The following is a 22,402-nucleotide window of genomic DNA, read 5'->3' on the forward strand; positions in this document are numbered from 1 at the left end:
GTTAGAGAAGAGAGGACGTCAAAAAAAAGAAATTTTTTAATTTTTTTTTTTAAATGTACCTGTCACCATCTGGCAAGTGGTAAGAGCTGTCAGGCTTGTAGATCTGAATAAAAGATGAGATTCATCTGACTCCTTGTCTACCCTGTCACGTCCTGCACTTCATAAACAGTACTGGCAGCACCATACAGAACCAGTCTTTTTCATGTGAGCTACAGCCAGAATGTTCTAACTGGTCTTGCTGTCCCTTGAAACAGTGGCAAATCATATCAGTTTTACTGTACACATTGCAGTGAGCTTGTCTGGGAGCCATGTGGGCAGGATCTGAGAAGAACCAAAATGAGTTTCTGTTTCCAAGAGCTTACCAGGCTTTTCTCTGCAGTGGTGGAGCTGGGAGCTCCATCCTCACAGCTGTATGGGACTCCGTGGATGTCTGAAATGTAGCTGTGCTCTGAAAGGAGTCAGAAAAAAAATCTTTAAAGATTTGGCTCAATAAATTTCTAAAGTGTATGTTGCTGAAAGCTGGGGGGATGTACTCATGGGGAGGATCTCCCTGTTCTTGACGTGCTGTTATATTCTTATTTCAGCATCCATCCCAGCCTGTTTTTGGATAGAATAGTGAGCTGGCCAGGCTTTTCCTGTGACCAGGACTGGTTATTCAGAAGAGGATGGACCCACCAACTTCCTGTATATTGGGGACCTGTGTTGGCTTTCAGGCTGTTATCATCAAAGAAATTTTGTGGCCCAAATTGTGTAAATTGTAGATAGAAATGGTAAATGCTGCGATTTTTGGTAATGCAAGAGTGGTCAAGAAAAATCACCTTTCTGAAGCTCCCCAAGTGTGTGTGCAGGGACTCTTCTGCATCCTGGCTCCCTCTCTTGGTACTTTCTCTGGTCATAAACGGCAAAGTACGTTTGGATTATCTGTACCCATGGTGCAGTGGAACCAGGAGTGTAATTTTTGACAATGACATGTAGTGACAGGACAAGGGGCAATGGCTTCCCACTGCCAAAGGGCAGGGACAGATGGGATATGGGGAAGGAATTCTTGGCTGGGAGGGTGGGCAGACCCTGGCACAAGGTGCCCAGAGCAGCTGTGGCTGGCCTGTCCCTCGAAGTGTTCCAGTCCTTGTTCCAGGGGCTTGCAGTCAACTGGTCTAGGAGAAGGTGCACTGGGATTGGACTAGATGGCCTTTGAAGGTTCCTTCCAGCCCACACCATTCTGGAATTCTATGATTCCAGCCATGAGATAGGTCTAGAGATTCCCGTGAGCAGTAGGTGCCTGTTATGCACTGTGTCACTCTGACATCCCTCTGTTCCAGCAAATTCTGCCCACCAGCTGATGAAAGATTCTCTGACTGTAAACTGTAGTCCAGATTTGCATTTCATAGAGAAATACTAACAGACAGTGTGATAATGTTTAGTGCGTCAGAAATCAGACGAAAATACAGAGCATGTAAAGTCTGTAATGAGTTTTGGACACCAGAACAGTTGCCAGTTTGCCTTGTCAAGAATCTATAAAATAGATATGACATGTAAAGACTTCAATGCTTATTATTTTTACTCAGTTGGACATAATGTACTCATCAACCAAAAGGAAGCGTGGAAGAGGTGAAAAGGCTAAAAATTTGAAGAATTAATTGGAGAGTGTTCTGGGGATGTAATAATGAGTAGTTGATGGTGCAAATAGAAAAAGGCATCTGCTGCAATTCTGTGTGTGTACAAGCAAAGAATTAACACAGAGATGTCCTCTAAGCCAAATCACACTGGTGACTTCTTAGCTGGATTACTCTGGGTTCAAAATCTCAGAACCATTTAGGTTGAAAAAAACTTTCAACACCATTGAGTCTAACCATTCCCCAGCACTGCCCAGGCCGCCACTGTCCCATGTCCCCAGTGCCACAGCCATGCAGCTTTTAAACTCTCCCACAGACCGGGGATTCCACCACTGCCCTGGGCCGCTGTTCCAGAGCTGGACAAGCCTTTCCATGGAAGAATTTTCCTCAATATCCAACCTGAGCCTCCTTTGCTCCAGGCTCAGCCCTTTCCCAGCTCCCTCAGCCTCTCCTGGGGCTCCAGCCCCTTCCCAGCTCCGTTCCCTGCCCTGGACACGCTCCAGCCCCTCGGTGTCTCTCTTGTGCTGAGGGCCCAGAGCTGTCCCCAGCACTGGAGGTGCCTCAGCAGTGCCGGCACAGGGACAGGCCCTGCCCTGGGGCTGTGTCACAGCCTGGCTGGGACAGCCCAGGCCCATTGCCCCTCTGGGCACACTTGTGCTCATACTCAGCTGGCACCATTAAAGAAATTCCTGGTAGAAATAAGAGTGTAGAAAACAGAACCTCTGAAGGTGCTGATTTGCTAAAGTGATGTGGTATTTTTCAAATAAAAAGCTGCTTTGAAGGGAAGTGGAATAATCTCTTTGACATACTTGTGGGTTCACAGGTCATATGGAAAGACTTTTCCAAGGTTAGGAATAATGAAGCACTGTGGTAGGTTTTCAGGGACTTGAGCATTGGAGACCTCTGGGGTTTGGCACCATGGCACTGGGGCAGAGCACAGACCAGCACAGCCACAGGTACAGGCACAGGTAGATGTGGGGATGCCTCTGCAGCCCCACCAGGGCTCAGACCAGAGCAGGAATTGCCCGGGTTACTGTCAGTACAGACCTGGCCACATTAGCTCTGGGCTGTTTCTCAGGATTTGGACCATTCAGTTTACTCTGGAGATACACATAATGTCTGTGTGCTTCATTACTGAGGCAAAAATAGGTGAATGTATAAGGGTTATCAGTATAGCGGCCACTTTTTATTGAAAACTACTTATTTGCCTCTGTGTTTTTATAAATAATCTAAAAATCACCATTGCAAATTGATTGGGAACATGTGGGAACCATTAACTGTACAGAAGAAACTGAAATCAAAATACCTTCTGCTTCCTATTACTTTACCTTTTATTTTAGAAGGCCATTTTAGTAGGAGATAGTGCATCTTGCTTATCGAAAATGGGATATTCCTCTTCTGAATCGTGAACAAAGAAGAATGCTATGGTTCCTCTTCTGGCCTTGTGCAGAAATATTTCATCTGGGAGCTGTCTATATGCCTCCACTTCAGAGGTGGTCTGTAATTTGGTCAGCCACTTCAGATATGTCAGGAATTTGGTGGAGACTCTTCACTTATCATTCCTAAAGATGTGTTTGGTTCGTGGCCACGGCGAGAACTCCTTGGCTTTCACTGCTCTCATATTTCCTACAAGCGAGCAACTGATACCAGGTGGTGGAACAGGCCTAGCTAGGAGCTGCTAGAATTTTGTTTGCAAAATACTCTGATAGACATCAAGAGGTTGGGAGCAATGGCTTAGTGATGCAAAGGATTCAATTGATGCAATTTCCTACAAGGAATTTAATTCTTCAAAGGCATTTCCCTACTAGATTTTAAAATCAATCAAGTTGTCTTCACTCTGGCATAGCAACCCCTGTTGTAAGACCTTCAGGACGTAAAATCTAATTTTTTATGGCTTTCCTTAAAATTCGAAAAACCTTGATCCTGCTGATTACCAGAGCCTGGCTACATACTCTAAGGTTTTGGTGGGTTTGGGTTGGGGATTTGTTGGTTGTTGTTTGTTTGCTTTGGGGGGCTCTTTTTGCCTGATGTTTTTTCCTCACTCCTACACTCTAGGAGTGGAGAGCAGAATACCTGGAAAAGCTCGTGTGTCCTTGAACATGCTCCTCATTTCAAGGTGGTTCTGAAAAATACAGTACTTCAGGTTTGCCGATTAACCTCCCGTGTTTCTCCTGCTATTGAATCACATGAAGCTGTTTCACCCCTTCTAAAATCAGCAAGGGTTGGCTTTGCCTCTCATTGGCTCCAGCTATGACTACTGGATACCAAATGTAGCTGTGATTTATGTTTCCCTATGGAAGCTACTTAGTTGAAGTGCTAATCCTGTGGTACTTTACAGTGAGAGGTTTGTTTTCTTCTTTTCTTCTTCATTTGGTGTGCCATTAATACACCATATTACTCTCCCAGTGGTGAACGTGGCTGGAAATAAAATTCTCAAAGTGTTTCTTTCAATCACTTTCAAAAGGAAATAAAATTGACAAAAGCAGGTACAAAACTTACTCATTTCTTGCCAAGTGATTTTTTCTTCTGTCTTTCAGAACTGACCTTTGCAGTTGCAGGCAGAGGAGGCAGCAACGTGTTGTACTGTTATTTTTAGCTGCAGGAGAAGGAGAGGAGTTGTCATGTTGATTAGGCAGCAGCACTGCCTGGGCTGCCGCAGGCCTCACAGCACTTCAGCATCTGCTGATAGAATCCAAGTGGAGGAAAGATTTTGCCCTTGAAAGCTCTGCTGTTGGCATGCTGTAAAGGGAAATATTTTGTTACTTCAGCCTTGCAGCCCAGTTGAAAACAGTAGTTGGGTGAAAATAACAGACACTGTGGTTGTTCTCTCACAATCTCAAAAATAATCTCCAAAACCTAAAATATTGCCTTTAAATGACAAATGTTTCTGAATCATTCTAATCTTGCAGTACTTTTAATCTCTGGCAGTGCTGGCAGCATGTTTACTGTTTAGAAAACAAAAGGAGAAAGTTTGAGTTTCTCATGGGAAATTGATCTCTAGGAAGAAGTTCTCACTGTGAGGGTGGGCAGGCCCTGGCACAGGTTTCCCAGAGCAGCTGTGGCTGCCCCTGGTCCTTGGAAGTGTCCAGGCCAGGTTGGATGGGGCTGGGAGCACCCTGGGATGGAGGAAGGTGTCCCTGCCCATGGCAGGGATATCCACTGGATGATCTTTAAGGCCCCTTCCCAGCCAAAGCATTCCACGAGTCAATGATTAAAACCAGTTTTGGAAATCACTGTAGAAAACTACATAGTTTTCATATAGAAATATTAATGGTATTTTAATAGAAAGCCTGGCAAGGCCTGAGCTGGAGGTGGCCAAACCAGGTCCCCTGTGCCCATTGTAGCATTGTACCTTAGGATAGACTGAGGTGCAGCCAGGATTATACTCTGCACAGGGCAAGGCTCTCCATGCCTTTCATCTGGACAGGCATCAGATATTCCTGGTGAGGGATTGTCTGATCCTGCCTTTTAATCTCTGCTAATATGGAAGCCAGACTGGAGAGAGAGCTCTTAGAATGGGTTATGTTGCTTCAAGGAGAGGCCTTTCAGTGCTCAGCATGACTAGGAAGAGAGTAATTCACAGCAACTTGTGGAGTTCCTTCTTACTCTTCTTTGCAGTTCTTTCTTAGACCAATTGCCCAAGTAATTAAAAGAAGAAAAGAAGAAAGAAAAGAAGAAAATTAAATTTCAGGGTACCAGGAAAACATAATCTCTCAGCCTTGTTTATTTGCCGTAAGATTTGGGGTTTTTCTATTCATACAGTCATATGCTCAGCTGGTTTTAAAACATGTACTAAAACCTGAAACTCTTTTAATACTATTCATCCAGCTTATTTTTCTGGTTAATTTTACTTTCAATGGGACAAGGAGTGGAAATCTGTTAATTTTCATTTTTATTTTAAATTCACCTCTGTTACTTAAGTGTAGAAATAATTAAAGCTCTTTCAAGGCAAAAGGCTACTCTTCCTTATTATGATGTTGCACTTTTATTTTTTTATATCAGTCTGGATTAGTAGGAAAAGTGTAAGACTCTCTGCTATAGAGGTGGGAGCTCGGGCATGAGTGACATAATACTGGATGTTTTTTGGTTTTATTTCTGATCTGGAGCTAATAAGAAAATGCCTTCTTTAGAATCTCCTCTGTATAATTAATCGTTAATTTTTCTTTTTGCTTTTCTGTTTCGTTACTTCATTGGGGTACTTGCGGGTACCTCACTGTCTCACTGGGGTATTGTGCTCTCAGGGTCCAAAAGGGAGGTACTTAATTTCTATTTTGTTTGAAGTACTAAGGCAAATAACTGCTAGAGATAAGTACCATTATTAAAGTAGGCATTTTTAATTTTAGTCATCAACTACACATCAAAAATAGCCATTCTGAGTTCTCTAAAATGCTGACATAGCCTGAAAATACTGGAAGCTTGTCTTGCTTTTGTTCTTTTGAAATATAACCCAAAGAAGATTAGTACCTTTACCACAAAAACATAAGTCTTTCAAAAACATGTTAAGATTGAAGGGTTTGACTTCCCAAAATAGGCAACATCAGAATTCAGGGAGTATCTGTGAGCTTCATTCAGTTTTTTTACATGTTTGCATTATGATAGTATTTTATCCTTTTGGTTAAAAGCTAAATATTAAGTTCTGCTTTTGTTGTGGTTTAGCAGAACTTGAGCTAACAGGGCAGTGCCACTGGGAAGGATTCTCTGCAGGAGCCTGCCCTTGGCGAGGATGGGTTTCACCAGTGATTACTGACAACAGAGGAGTGTTGAATGCAGGAAGATGCTTTTTCTTTCAAAGTCTGTGGGCAACTTGCTTGTTCCTCTGTGAGCTGTGTATCCTCCACCAGCAATTTGTCCCAAACTCTGTGCCAAAACCGTGTCAGCCTCACTCTGAGGTCCTCACACTCTTTGCACAAGCTCCTTCTTGCTGTTTTACTCTGTAGTTTCTTGTTCCTCCCTGCAGCTCCTTTGCTTATGAACTCAGCACATCTTCCTACTCCCTTTTTCTAAGGATCAGAGATCACAGTGCTCCACCAGGTCCTTATCTCTAAGAATGTAAAAGCCTACCTGCAGCATCTGCCAGAGGCAGTGAAATTCTCCCTTTCTGCTCAAGTATGGAGATAATCGTAGGGACAGCACAGAAGATTAAACCTGAATTTTCTCTTGACTGGTTTGTGTACTTCTGTTGTTAGAAACAAAATAAAACAGAGAGAGAAATCAAACCAAACACCACAATCCCATGACAACCCCAAAACGCAACTTCCAGCAACTTTAGTCTGCCTCTGTCTCATTCACTTGGTGCAAGAGTTTCTAGAGATCCCAGCAAATCTTGCAGCTCAAAACAAGGGCTGGGTTTTCTGTGGGGGAAGTCACAAACAGGAACAACAAATTTGAATCTCACAGTAATCAAGCCATCAGCTGTCTTTGTTTTATGAACAGCAGCTGAGCTGGGAGGCATAATTAGGGTAATGGTTTCTGGCTCCAGCTGTGTCTCACTACAGAACAAAGAGAGCTCAGCAGAGATTTTGTAGTATAATACACTTTTCCCCACTACTGCTTGGGAGAATTATCGAAGATTACTCGATGGACTGGGACTGTGACTCAGATACAAGTGAACATCAGTATTTTTCCACAGAGGGTGTTGAAAGCTCACAGGATTTTGCAGAACCTGCCATCAGCATTGTGCTTGCCTCCAGCCCAGGGGTAGCCAGGTGCTCTGGTGTAGACAGGCTTTACCAAGTACCTCTTGGTATTTTTATAATTCTTCCAGAGGATTCTAAGTAGGTGTTGAAATTTTTCCCCAGACCTTTTTTGTGTTTTGAGTCCTGGATCCCTTGTGTGACTAAGGAGTTTCCCTGGGATAAGGTATGGGGTTTGCAAAGTATATTCTTTTTGGATGAAAGGAGCTATAGAAATGGAAGTTTTCTGATGTCCCACATGGATAACTGCCAGTGGGATGTCTGCTTTTGCTGTGACCCACTGAGCTTGGAGAGGGATAAAAGTTAAAGCCTGACCTAAGTTCTAGCTAACAAGGACCAGCTGGGTCACAGAAAAGGCGGTGGGAAGGGAAATATGGGGAAAATGAGCTTGGCTTTACCAGGGGCATGTCTGGAAGATGACGGGGAATTTGCAGGATTCCTTAGGCCTAGAATCCAGGATGTGGAAGGTATGTGTGGCACTTGGGGTGGATACTGGGTGGAAGAGGAGCTTGGTGGACTCCATCTCATTATCCACTTGCTGTGGCTTTGAGTGCTACACAGCTCCCAGGAAATGTAGTCTCCCATATTGAGATACTTAACAGTTGTGTTAAAGCCTTTTGTCTAGAAGTCAGTGTAACAATATGATTTTACTTTAATACCTTACAACGTAGCTCAAATCATAGAAAGACTGAAAGAACTCAAAAGCCTGATGGGCAGAATGGACAGAAAGAAATATAGGCATATGTCAGTGCACAGTACTTGAAAATGTAAATTTATTAATTCAGCTGTGTGTGTTATATTGTAAAATCATCTGTCTGTTAAAAATGACTGCAAAAGGAAGTTGAGAGTTGTGCTAATTTGACATTAACAAAGTCTCCCTGGCTGTGACACAGGCAATAATGTGATTATTCTTTAAGAAGTGCAGCGCTGCCAAAAAAGAAGATGACAGCTTTGTGTACAAATTGATCCAAAGATCTCTTCTATTTATTTATGTGCTGTGATGTTTCATTCCAGGTGATCAGCTTCTTCAGCTCCCGATTAGAGCAAGCTGGAGCTGATCTGTCAGTGGAGCGAGTTCTGGAAATCATCAAGCAAGGAGCTGTTGCTTTGCCCAAAGACAGGCTAAGAGTAAGTGCTCAAGACCTCATCACTTAAAGTATACTGTTCCTATCAATTACACATATATGCCCTTTATATCTGTAATTCCAAAAAATCATCTCTCCTCTCAGTAGTGACTGATAAGTGATTACACTGTCGATTGCCATATGTGTATGTTTTCATTTAAATTCATAATTTCTGCTAAGTGTTTGGGTGAGTTTTTGTGATTAGTTATTAAATTGAAGTGTGTGGAGGAATTAAAATTTGCTGAAGCTAAGGTTTTCTTCAACGTATCCTGAAGATGCAGGCTCCTCTCTCCATCTGTTGTTTAGTTATACTGTAACCAAACACTGGTAATTCTCTCTTTTGATTAATTTCTTTTTCTGTCTCTAGTGTTATTTTTCTGTTTCTAGTGTTCTCATGCACCTTTGTCTTGTACTATGTTAAATGCTATAAAGATAAATTTGGAGGGCTTTAGTTAAGAATTACCCAACCTAGGGAAAATCAGTTCAGGACCTGTAAGTCTGGTCAACATGATGATGAGCTTTCTGCATAATCCTGAGCAGTCCCCTCCATTCCTTTCTGAGAACCTCTCAAATCTCTTGAGGGATTTACCAACTTGACAGGTTTTGTGAGGCTAAAATCCATTAATGGCTGTGTGATGTTTAAATACTGCAATAAAGAAATCTGTGTAAGTGGGTAAGTAAGCAAATGGGAGCTGTGTGTGTTTTTTAAACACGATGAATCTTGTTTCTCTGTTATGCCAAGTGTATTTTAAATACTATCTGTTTTCTGCAGAACTATTTTTGTTGCTACTCTGTGATAAGAGAGTAGCATTTTTCTTTTGCGGTAACTTTAGTAAAATATCCTCTGATAAGGCACACTGAGTCTGTACAGCCAGTGGCAGTGGCTGGTAATTTATTTATATGCTGGTAATTTTAAAACACCCAGTGGGAATTTTCTGGCTGGCTGCGTATACTAATGTCTTTCCTGCAGTTCCCTGTGTCCCTGAGATGGCACATCTTCAGTCACTCAGGCTGAATTCCTTCAGGAGAGGTCGGTCTAGAGTCCGAGTCCTGAGCCACAGTACAGGAATAGCCTGAGTAACACCAGAGCAGTTGTTGGGTCCAAATCCAGCCCTTCAGGTTGTCCTTTCTGTGTGGTGATGCTGTGAATGCAGAGGAACACTGGAATTTCGGCGGTTTCTATGACAACTTGTTCTGATGTGCAGATAATTAAAAGCTCTTATGTTGAGACTACACCCTTCTTGACACAGAGCCATCACCAAATCAACTCACCGCTTAGGAAAAAATGAAGGTTTTCTCAGTTGCTGAGTGTGCCACATTGACTGATATGTCAGGCCACAATTTACAGAAATGCTGTTTCTGGAGTGAAATCCCATCAAGTTTCAATTTTCTGCACTAACAATATACAGTATTCAAAATTATATGTTTATATTGCCACTTAAAGTTACAAACCAGCAGTTTTTGGTGTGTGCCAAGCTCTGTAAGTCCTCACCAAACAGTCAAGTACTTCTAGTTTTAAGGATGCTTAGTGTTGCTTGAAGGACTTCCCTTTCCTGTGGAGCACTTGAGTTTTGGGACAGACTTACAAAGGGAAGCCAGCCTGGCACATGAGTCTTCTATACTGACCATTTATACCTACTGAGTTTTGTCTTTTTGTTTTTCTTTGGTTTCCTTTTTTTTTTCTTTTTTTTCCCCAATTTTTCCCCTTTTTTGTTTTTCCTTTTCTTTCTTTTTTAATGCTTTTGCTGAGCAGCAGTTTAGCCAGAGCAGGTTACTTTTCCATGTAGAAAAGGTGACATTGATCTTGGGATGGGGGTGTTTGTATATATATAGGTATGTATGTATTGTCATGCATCAATTTGGACATGCAAATAACATCCTTCCTTTGCAGAGGTAGTGATGAGGAGCAGCACATGTTTCCCTCCTCTAGGAATGGCCTTGTGAGTTTTTGTGCCCTCTGTCCATGTGCCTCTCTCCTGGGAGTCTCCTGTTCCTCAGGTCTTCCCACTTAAGTCTGAGGTTTTCAGGGGAAGCTATTCTAAAGCTCAACAAACTCATATTAAGATCAGACTGAAGATATAGTTACACAATAGCTCTGGCAACTCAGAGGCACTTGAGCAGCTAAGTAAAGGAGAAAGCTTTAATCCTTAGGTCTTTAATGACACTCTCTGGGCAAGTCTGGATGGGTGGGAGCAGCCCTACCCACTCTGGCTTTGATGGCACCTTTCAGGAAGTTGTGCAGAGCCACAAGGGCCCCCTGAGCCTCCTTTGCTCCAAGCTCAGCCCCTTCCCAGCTCCCTCAGCCTCTCCTGGGGCTCCAGCCCCTTCCCAGCTCCGTTCCCTGCCCTGGACATGCTCCAGCCCCTCGGTGTCTCTCTTGTGCTGAGGGCCCAGAGCTGTCCCCAGCCCGTTTGGACAATGTCTGGAGGAATTAGGAATCTGTTGCATCCATGTTGACACAACCTACACGTAGTTCCAATGTGCAAAGCTGTGGAGTTCAATCCCAAGAATATATCTATATGTGTGTGTCAGCTTTGCAGTTAATTGCTAACTAATTTTCAAGCCATCCTTGCCTTTTGCCACTGCATACTGAAGTGCTGTAAAGTACAAGAGACCCTGCAGAGATATTATTCCTGCCTCCTAGAAATAACCATCTTCAGCTGAAGCACTCTGGGGGAGGCAGTTGAAACATGGATGTGATTTGGAAAATGAGGGCTGAGACAGAGCTTTTACTCAGTCACTTCCCTGCAGCTCAGACAATGATGTTTTTTTCTCGTGTGTACCTAATGTATGCACGGATGTTTTCAAGTGAATGTTTCCAAGTTGCTTATCTTGGCCTTTGTCGAGGAAGTGAGCATTCAAGAGGTGCTACATGTATTCAGGTTCTGAGTCTGTTGCTGAGCCCATAGTTCAAACATGAATCAACGTCAACTAAAAATAACAGCACTTAGAGCCACGATCCTCATCTGCATAATGGAGCTTATCAGTTTGGGAGCACACCCTGGTGCTCCTGCTCCCTTCCACTGTGGGAAGCAACACGGGATGCAAAGTGAGCATGGGTGGTAGCAGTAGGTCATGGATAAATATAAATATATATGTGTGTGTGTGTGTGTCTGTGTTAGGAAAGATATCCTGCATTTTCTTAGCAAATAATTATTGGGAAATGGGAGATCTAACTCAGATTTTCCTTCTAGTCCTGGAGCAGTCTGACTGGAGACAAACAATATAATTAACATTATTTTAAGCATATGCTTTTAGCTGTGTACTGTGGAAGGCCAAGAAAGTCCAAGCTGAGCAATTAGCCTTTTAGAAGACTTCTGCACAAACAGAGAGATAAAGGGCAGGTGCTGAAATCAAGAGCTGGTTATTTCTCCCTCAGTCTGTGGGAGGAGATAAATGGAGTTAATATGCCCGGGATGGAGGCAGAAGCCATGGCGTGGAGATAGAGCTGTCTCCTTCGCAGACGTGCAGCCCACAATCCAGGCTCCCTGCTATATTGCAGGAGCTTATTAAAGGCAATTTAGAGATCATAGTGATAGGTGAAAATTAGCCTCATTCTTTCTTTCTCTTTATTTTTTTGAAAGTTCTCAGGCTGCCTTCCTTCCCTTTGGTGACCTATCTGTACTTTCAGGATTAGGAGAGTGAGAGAAGCAGGACCGTGTCTGGAGCCTGTGACTTATCTCAGGATTTTGAGGGGAGTTAGCCATCAGATAACAGCAACAACTCTTCTGCAATAAGTGGGAAAACTTGTTTCAAATGCCAGCTAGTGACTGGAAGCTGACATTTGGTTTTATGGAATGATCACACTTGGGAGGCCATGTTTAATGCTTTATAAAAGAAAAATTCCCATTACCTAAGCCTCTTAAGATGGAGATTTGTTTTTCATGAGCATTTTCTGATCTGCTTGTGTTTTTCCCCCACTCCTTTTCTCCCCATGTCAATGAGTATTTTGTCATCAGTGTGCACTTTGTCAGATGTTCTTTGTGTGCTATGCAGACATGCCATTATGCCATCAACTCTCACAATTTTGATATGGTACAAAATTTAATATTTATTGAAGTGCATTTGAGTTCGATGGGCATTAAAATTTCACAGAATATGTAAAAGGAGCAGAGGTAAAAGCCTTCAGTCTCTTGACAGAACAAGTTTCACTTTAGGTGTTAAAAGCACTTCTCATAGGTTTCCTCTTCTATTAACAATGTACTTCCAACTCCATCAGCTTCCATTTGTTTCACTGAAAAAAGCTGCTAATCACTGAGGCACCAGAGCACAGGGGAAGAGTAAATTGTCATCATGGTGATGGCAGATACTGCCTGGGAGGTGGACCAGAGCAGCTTTATATCTGTGGCACATCACCCTGGGGAAGCAGCACCAGAAATTTAGCTACAAAAAATTATCATAAAAAAGAGATGGTTGTTGAATGAGGTGGCAGTGAATTCAATAAGGGATGTCAAGCACGGGTGCTTTGGTAGAATCACCGATTCATTTAGGTTGGAAAAGCCTTCCAAGACCACCAAGTCCCATCATTTCCCCAGCACTACCCAGATAACCACTAACCTATGTCCCCCTAGGGCCACATCCACATGGCTTTTAAATCCCTGCAGGGATGGGGACTGCAACACTGCCCTTGGCAGCAAGGGATTGACAGAGCTTTATGTAAAGAAATTTTCCCTGCTGTCCAACCTGAGCCTCCCCACGCCCAGCCTGAGGCCGTTCCCTCTGCTCCTGTCCCTGTTCCCCCCGGCTGTCCCCTCCTGTCAGGAGCTGTGCAGAGCCACAGGGGCCCCCTGAGCCTCCTTTGCTCCAGGCTCAGCCCCTTCCCAGCTCCCTCAGCTGCTCCCCATCAGACTTGTGCTCATGGCAAATCAGAAATCAGGAATGGCCATAAAAGAAAGTGCGTGTGAAGTCTCCAAAACCAAAGGAACCTAAATGATTTCTTGGCTTGGGTACTGAGCTCTCTTTGGAAGAATTTTCCTGCTTCTGCAGATGTTCCTTCCAGAGAGGAGACATCATCTATTGATCAGTCAGTGGTGCCATCACACCTGCAGAGGGACAGGACATGGGCAGCCCTGCACAGCACCCCAGGTGGCAAAGGAAAATGGAAGTGTTCCATATATGTGTACCTCGTTGATCCAAAGAAACCATTCATTGCCCCATCTTCTATTAGAATTGCTCCTGATTACAGGTTTTTTTCCTCCACAGTCCTGCTGTCCTTAGTCATGAGTGTTTGGTATTTGGCCACAGCAAGATGCTGGATTCAGGATCCAGACCAGTGGTCTTTAATAATCCAAATTAAACTTTGGGGCAGATCTGCAATTGCTTTAAAAGCTATGTACAGCTTTCTTGTGTTTGTTTTACTGCTGTAACACTTATACTGCTGTGGAGTTTTTGGTGGAATAGTTCACAAATTAACTCTGTGTGACACCATAAAGGGGTAGGGACACAAGAGTTACAGAGACCAACAACTCCATTACAGAGTTCTACGGCACAGCACTAAGCAAGAGAGACAGAAGACTTCCTTAAAAAATAAATACATCCAGTTCTTCCTGATATTTATCTTTTTCTTTTTTTTTTTTTCTGGCTCAAGGGTCAAAGTTCTTATTACAGTGGAAGCTGATTGTGTCTAATACATCCTTAGGTCTGACGCTAGGCAGGCGTCTACAACACAGACTTCCTTTTGCTGACCCTCAGCTGCTGTTAACCCTTACCCTGAAGAAGATCAGATTAGTGACAGAAGTGTAAGAAAGTTTTAAACAAAGTGCTTTTTGGGCCTTTCCAGAACACTGACCATATGCTAAGAATAAGAGTATTTATGGATTGTATATTTCCTTTTGACAATTTATACCCTCAATTAAGATGTCAAACTTCTCTGCTTCCGTGACTGACCTGTAAGTGATGGACAATAACTCAGGTTTCTTTTGAATGCATTTGTTTTAGAGGTCAGCTTCTCAGAGACCTTGAGTAGAGAAGAATATACTCTGCGTCCCTTGAGAAATATTATTTTGGGTAATCAAAATTCCAGGGGGAAAAAAATGATCTTGAACGTTTTGATGGGCTTTGTGGTCAGAAAATAACTTATCATTGTGAAACTGTGAGCAGTCAAAGACATGTCTGCACTCAGCTGACTCTGGCTAATCTTACAGTGGGACTATAAACCTGTCTGTCTGTCTGAGCCAGGGCAAACCCATATGCAGGTGCTTTTCTATTAATGTAAGCCTTGCTACTTAAATTGGTGAGAATGAGTTGAAACTAAACTGGATGACACCACTTTATAATAAGTATGTCCAAGCAGGAGTTTCTATCATTTAAATCTGTTTAATTAAATGGTGCAAACTTGTGTGTAGGCAAGATCTAAAGTATGTGAAAAATACTATGGAAAAACTGTGATTATTACAGTGCTTGAAGTTAGATACTTGCTGACATAATGCATTGTATGGGAACTCTTGGCTTTGTAGTTTGAAACCTTACAGGAAGAAAAATAACGGCATCATCCCAGAAGGGAATGAAAGCTTTGGGGGTTTAGTTCAGAAATAAATACCACCCTCACTTTGAAGCATTAATATGATAATCCACAGAAATGTGACTTCAGTAGGAAGTAGGGTTCAGTAGCTAGTTAGAATACATAGCGTGTTAACAAAAAATATACTCATGTGCCTGGTTGCTTTAACACTGAAAAAGCCGGTGGCCAAAGTAATTTCACTTTGAATCTGTGGATTCAAAGTCATGGAATCACAGAATCATTTAGGTCCGAAAAGCCCTCTAAATTAAATTCCCCCAGGGTGGCCAAGGCCACCACTAGTTCACGTCTGCATGGCTTTTGAGCATGTAAGTGATCAAAAGTCTTTGAAACGTGATGACTCCTGTTGTTCCATGGTTAAAAGTGGATTTTAGCAGTCTTTAGAGAGCCTTGTTTGTAGCCACGTGTAATGCAAATACAGCTGATGAGTTGGATTGAATAGCAACAACACTTCATTTTCAGAAGCATCCTTGAGGTATAATGGAAGGAATCAGTTAACTTAGAGACTTAAATGAAAAAAGAAATAAATTCTACTGCAGTCCTTACCAATGTAGTTTGACTTGAAACTTGCTATCCACAGAGCTTATTTTCATATTGCTGAATTCCAGGTGTTTCAAATGTTGGCATAGGCTGGCAGTTATCAAGCATTTATGAAGCATATTTATTTATTTTTCAAACTTTGGTTTAATATTTTTATATGGAAAAAAACCGTAACATGAACTCTTCCTGCAGTTACCCATTCCCGCAAGCGTTTGCAAGGATTTTAACTGTCGTACATGTCAAGATTTGGGTTTCTCTGGTGTGGTGTGAGACGAGTCCCTTTGCATACAAGGTCTGAGTTACAGCTGAGTATTTTATCTGCTTGAGTGTTGCCAGGCTGAGTACCGTGGCACTCACAACCTCTCCCTGGCACTCCCAAAGAGAGTTCACTCACGCTGTAACTGACTCCATATTTACATGTTACTCTTAAGGCTGTTTGAAAAGGAGATGTGCTTTCCACCTTTCCCCAGTTGTCTTATGAGTGTGAAAATTATACAGTATCACATTCTTTAAATTATTTTTGTAGCATTATGGGGAAAGGGACAAAAAAAAAAAAAACCCAAAACACGAAAAACCACCCTTCAAATGATTCCAGGAAACTAAATTTTTCAAATGGGAATGCTCCTGAGAACCCAAACAAGTTAGGTTTGCTTTTACACAGCAGCTGTCAGTCAATTTTGGGATTAAAACCAGCTTTTAAACTTGAGTTTACTTCAGTGGTTATAAATTCTTTCATGGGGGCGGAGAAAAATAAACAGTAATTTTTGGCATTGTTGACTAGAACAAGAAAAAAACCCAGCTATTTTATTTTGCTTGTCTGCCTGGCACACAGTTAAAAACATATTAATGCTTTTCTGACACCTCCCTATTGAAGAGTAATATAAACATCACTGCAGCATCAACATAGGAAAAAAAGCATTAGCAAACTTTTGAATCTCTGATCTTTAAACTGTTTCTTATGTAATATCAGTTTCTTATTGTAAAGCACCCAAAAATCCCTTTGAACAGAAAATAGTAATCATGCTTTTAACTTAGACCATTTGTATAACAGCTTTTCTTCAGAGATGAAGAATAAACTGAGAACTTCAGTCTTGTTTTCTTCCTAGTCACTGAAGCATTTATTTTCATGGGGAAAATTCTGCTTCTACTGGAAAGTTTTGCTGATGGCTCCAACATTCTCAAGGTTGTCAGGCTGTATCTTCATGCTTAGGAGATGGTACCAGTCATGATGCAAGCAGGACACCAGGCAGGCCCCAAGGCTGTGTGTGTCCCATGGTGGGGAGTGTGTGGTTCACAGTGGCTGGTATTAGTTAGGAGGAAAGAGTGTCGTGTTCCCCTGCCCTTTCCCTGATTTCCCTGGCTGCTGCTCTGTGGGGATTGCATTGGTTGCATGGTAGCTCAGAAAGTGGTGCCATGGTCAGCAGCCTGGTGAGGATCTCATGCCATGAGAGCTGTGTTTCTGCCTGTGCCATATGTGACCTGAGCAGCAAAACTCTCTGTGAGCTCCTGACTTTCAGCCATCTCAGCTGGAGTGGATTGAAAGAAGCAGCCCAGGGAGTAATGGGATGGAGGTAGAGCTTTGTTAGCAGGTGCACAGTCAGCTCAAAGAAGCTGGGAGTGACCCGCATCAAATCCATCAGCTTTTGCTCACTCTTGTCTTGAATAGGTTGGCTTTTGTCACCCTTCTTGGTGAATAATTTCTCTTACACAGGTTACAATTGAAATAGGACGCTGATGTCTGAATCCCTTCAATGTACTTTGACTGTTTGTTGTAAGTTTGTTAGATATTGGGAAGAAATTCTTAGCTGTGAGGCTGGTGAGGCCCTGGCAGAGGTTGCCCTGTGCCAGAAGCTGTGGCTGCCCCTGGATCCCTGGCAGTGCCCAAGGCCAGGCTGGATGGAGCTTGGAGCAGCCTGGGACAGTGGAAGGTGTCCCTGCCCATGGCAGTGGGTTGGAACAGAATGACCTTTAAGATCTCTTGCAACTCAAACAGTTCTGCTGTTCTATGATAGAAATACTAATCCTTCTGCGCTGGGCTTTGCTTCTGTCAGCCAGCCTGTGGCACTCCATACCTGCAGTGTTATCCTCCACTTTAATGCCACATCCTTAAGAGAGCTGGAGGACTTTTTCTTGCTGCCGTGTTCCTTGCTCACTATGCAATGCTGTGCACAGAGTCGTTGCAGTCTTTGGTAGAAGCACAGCAGCAGCCCAAAAAGGATCAAGGGTACTTTAAAGGCAGCAGAGTTGTGAATATCAAAATGCTCCAAAGAGTAGCAAATCTTTTTTGTATCTCCTTCAGATATTCCCACTGCTTTTCTCATTTGAGGTTTAAAGCATGCATTAATTAATGCAAGGTAAAGTCAGGGAAGGAGCAGCCGGAACAGGGAGTTTGTTTGGTCTACATGTGGGTGTTATGTCTGAAACAGTGCTCTGGTGTTCCTCCAAGGCCACGTACCTTGTTTGCAAACCTGTGCAGACAGAGAATGTAGAGAATTGTCATTCTTTTATGCTGTTAGCTTGTATTTGTCACGAGCAGAAAGCATCCAGCCATGAGCAGAAAGCACCCAGCAAGATCCCAGCAAAGGAATTAGTAGTGATGCTGTGATAAAGGACAGATTCAACCAAGTCTCTGGCATTTTCTTTGGGAACAAGAAAGAATTTATCCTGGGCTTTCCAAAGAACTAGAACATGCAGTAAAGCTGGATTCAGACACATTGAGAACAAGCATAATTTTTATATAAAGATATATAATAATAAATCTTTCGTTTCCCCACCTTCCCATTTATTATTTTGTTTTTCAGTGATGGGATATTGTGCATCCCAGTAAACTCCAAACCCACCGTACTTTCTCCCTGTCACCGAGACATCTGGTTGTGCTGGGGGAGCTAATCAATTGCAGACATAGTTGCTGTTATAAGCCTGCAAGCCACTTGAAAACTTACCCAGGATTTTGGTAATGAAGGGCCTGAAGTTATTATTTGAGCTTTTTCTTTTTTTTTTCCTTCCCTTCAGGGGTCATCAGACTGGCAGTATTTTTATTCTTTTTTACAAGCTCAAATTTTAGACTTTTGAAAGTTCAGTTCTGTGTATGTCAAGCTACTTGAATTTCCTGTAAAAATGTTGGAGTTGTGAATTGATTTGTAATAATATGAAAGCAAACGAACATCCAGGTTAACTCTGTCTGAAAAGTTAGTATTTAAATAGATCAGAAACTCAGGGCTGATTTTGGGTTGGGGCACATTTGTCATTTTGCTATTAGAGCTTATATTTACTGTTAACATTCAGTGAGACTATTAGTCACATTTATGAAGATAACTTTTAAAAAAGAATTTGTAGGTCAAAATGAAGAACGGTTTAGGACTTGAGAGTGACGTTCAGCTCTTGAGGAGACGCACCCTATAGCTCCAATTGAAAACCCCTCCTTCACAGCCTCACTGATGCCAAAATCTAACCAATAATGAATGATTTATCATTCTGTATTTGGCTTTTTCCTGTTGGAAGGGTGGAGGCGAGATCCTCAGCTCCAGAATACCGAGTCACTCCTAGCACTTGGCTCTGAAACACATAAACAATGCGGACTGTTACAAGTCCCATCCCAACGCCCGTATTACACGGCCATGTGTTCTCAGGGTTCCTAGAGCCTGATGTCAGGCATGTGCTGGGGCTGGTGCATTCTCTGATTTTCTGGGGTCTCACACGCGGCCGGAGCGGCTGTGCCATGGCCCGGGCTCGCAGCGCAGTCTGGCAGCACCGGCGTTGCGCTGGTGCCGCTCGGCTGGGCGGCGATAAGCAAAGAGACAGTCTGGCTCCTTCCAGGAGCCTCTCGGTCATGTCTGAGCGCTCGGCAGTTCCCAAAGCCTCTGGCTGACTTTCCCCTGTGGACCGTTCATTTATCAGGAAATGGAATTGGTTACAGGATTTCACGCGCTGCCAAACCTCACTGACGAAATCGGCCCGGTTCCTGCTCTCAGAAGTAGGAAGAATGTGTTAACTCTTTGTGCTGACGCTTGTTTTTAGTGCTTTTGCTGAAAAAAAACAGGTTCCTTCCTACTTTTAAGGTTTCTGGAAATTGCTGACACACTCTCACCCTTTATGAATATAATACTAATGCAGGATAATTTTGCCTATTACATTTAGCTCTTTGCATCACAGTTACCACTGTCTTTATAAATATTATTTTAGGGCAATTGAGTTATGTTAATGGGAGATTTGCCTACTGAATTCAGTGTATTCTTGCTTCAAAAAAATGTCTTCTGAATTAGAGGAGTGAAAATTAAGATTTATTAAAAACATAAACAATGCTTTGTTGTTTAAGGGATGCTTTAAAGCCTAAGTTATACATATAACTTATACATAACTTATAGGAGCTTAACCAGAATTGAATAGAAATATGTCTTTAATTATGCATATAGGATGACAACAAAAAAACCAAGTGCAGTTCTTTTTGAGTGTGTTGCTGGTTTTGCATATAGTTACAAACTCAGCTGTGTAATGGCAAGGTAAACACCACTCTTTTTAGATGCTCTTTGGAGGTCATTGTCTTTAATTTTTAAAGTTTTCAGGAAACTTTAAAAAACAAATGCACTTTTAAAAATGTAAATGCATTTTTTTGCGAGTTACCAGACTCCAGGCTGCTCTGAAGTTTGCAGGGCAGAGCTGGTTGTCAATCACAGAATCATCTGGGTTGGAAAAGGCCTCTAAGACCATCAAGCCCAGCTGTTGCCCAGCACTGGCAAGGCCACCATTAACCCATGCATCAAGTGCTGCATCCACACAGGTCTTATGCCCCTCCAGGGATAGGCACTCCACCACTGGCCTGTGAAACTGTGCCAGGCTGGTCAACCTTCTCAGTCAAGAAGTTTTTGCTAATACTCAACCTAAACATGAGCAAATTGTCAATTGTGCAAATTGCATTGAGAAACAAAGAGCCATTTTGGTTTTATTAATTTATTTATATTGATAGGAGCTACTCCTGAGGATTTTTCATTTCTCCAGAGGTCAACATCTGTCTCTTAAGACTCCCCAGTTTTGTCCCTAATTATCTGAGCTCACTCCTTTTGCAATACTTTTTCTGTGTCACACACTGTATCTGTGTGTTTTAGAGGGGATGGAGAAATGACCATTTGCAGGTTGTCTGCTGGTGGATGCAGGTGTCTGTTCCTGTACCACTTGAATCATTTTAGTTTGTGCAACCATGTGTTGCACTGGGAGCATGTCTCTCATAACACATCAGTCTGTTTTAATGCAATCAATAGTTGTAACCTCCCATGTATGAAATTACTAAGCCCAGAGGTAAAGCACAGTGCACATATGGTAATTATTATGTCTGGAAGTGGTTGCTGCATTAATTGATAGCAGTAGCAAGTAATGCAGCCTCTCTTAATTTCATCACTTCTTATACAAAAATCCTGTAAACAGAATTTTTGCAGTCTAATATGGTAGTCTCCTTTTTATTATGAGCAAATCACTGTGGAAGTATTTAGAGCTCTCTTAGTTCATTTAGCTTCATGGCAATTTGTGATCCTTTGTTCCACAAACAAAAAGTGGCTGAAAACAGTTCCACAACCTGTGAAAGCACCATGTAAGCCTCATCTGCAACTCTGTGAGCCGAGGTGTTGTTGCAGGAGCCGCCTGGGGCTGGTGCCAGCGAGGGACCCTGCTCATGGCCTGCATCCTGCGAGCCTGAGCCACTGCAGGGGAGGATAACTGGGTGATTTGGCCTCATTACCGGCATAACTGAGGCTCGTAAAATTCAGATGTTTTCCAAGCTGTGTCTGCAACTCAAGTTAAAGTAAAAATATTACGAATTTAGCATTCCTTGCTTTTAAAAAATTGTGGTTTAGTAGTATAAATATAACTTTCCATTTTAAAGTAGTGTGTCATAAATAGTCCTGAGGATCTCAGAATTATGGTCCTTTCCATTATGAACAAGGAAAGCCATGATGGCTAAGGGCTGTGCATGATTGGAGATCCCTCATTCTGTCAGTGAGAGGGTGATGATGTTTAAGGCCATCAGAGTGCCAGTAACACTCAAATCTCCTTGCATTGTGTGTTGATAAATGACTGACCTTGTCACAATCCCTAAAAGACCTTTACTGTCAGCTGGGGAAGCTCCAAATAATTTAGAACCATGGTTTGGGTTTAGAACCAAGCCAATGGTTTGGGTTGAAAAGGCTTAAAAGCTGATACAGTGTCACCCCCTGCCATGGGCAGGGGCACCCTCCACTATTCCAGGTTTCTCCATGCCCTATCCAGCCTGGCCTTGGACACTTCCAGGGATCCAGGGGCAGCCACAGCTACTCTGGAAAATCTAAGCCAGAGCCTCATCTTTCTTCACTGTTTGTTTAAAATCTTAATTTTCTTGAATACATACAAGATAAAGGACTGGCTGAAAATAGGCTATTTTAGAGTAATAGATAGTAAATATAATGAAAGCCTTACATGTAGGGTTCTCAGAAGCACTGGTGAGGGTTTCACTGGCATCAGGGTTATGTCAACAGCTGTAGTTTTAAAATCAAGTATGTTGTCTGTTTTTATTCTCTCCTTCACATCTTGCTTATAGTTAGATTACAGTTCTCTAGGAAAAAAGCATCCTGTTCATACGGAAGGCTTGTATATCCTACTGAAATCCAGGGAAGCACATTTCATTCCAGGATGAAGGAATGCATCAGAGATGGGTATTGCACAAGAATCCAAGGTAGCTTGGGAGGGTGGTGCTTGGGTGAGTGACTGGAGTACAGTGATTCTGCAGCTCAGGAATGAGGTGCATTGGCCAAGATGAGGATGAAGGGTGGGCTAGCACAGGACACTCCTATTCCCAAGCTGCTGTCTGCATGGAGACTAATATTTACATGGAGGCTTACTGTCTGTCCCCTCCACCCCTGAAGATTATTCCAGTTACCTTCTGGAAGCTGC

At 42.5% G+C, this 22,402-nt stretch overlaps 1 protein-coding gene across 2 annotated transcripts in view; it reads left to right on the forward strand.

Annotated features, from left to right (window-relative positions):
* Nucleotides 1-22,402, forward strand: part of DYM (dymeclin) — a 211,258-nt gene that overhangs the window by 168,863 nt on the left and 19,993 nt on the right. For both annotated transcript variants that reach the window (XM_064736044.1, XM_064736045.1), the window contains one exon: nt 8,321-8,434. In XM_064736044.1, the coding sequence (XP_064592114.1) occupies nt 8,321-8,434 (114 nt within the window). The remainder of the gene's footprint in view (nt 1-8,320; nt 8,435-22,402) is intronic.

The sequence above is a fragment of the Zonotrichia leucophrys genome, chromosome Z (assembly GCF_028769735.1).
Source record: "Zonotrichia leucophrys gambelii isolate GWCS_2022_RI chromosome Z, RI_Zleu_2.0, whole genome shotgun sequence".
NCBI classification, from domain to species: Eukaryota; Metazoa; Chordata; class Aves; order Passeriformes; family Passerellidae; genus Zonotrichia; species Zonotrichia leucophrys.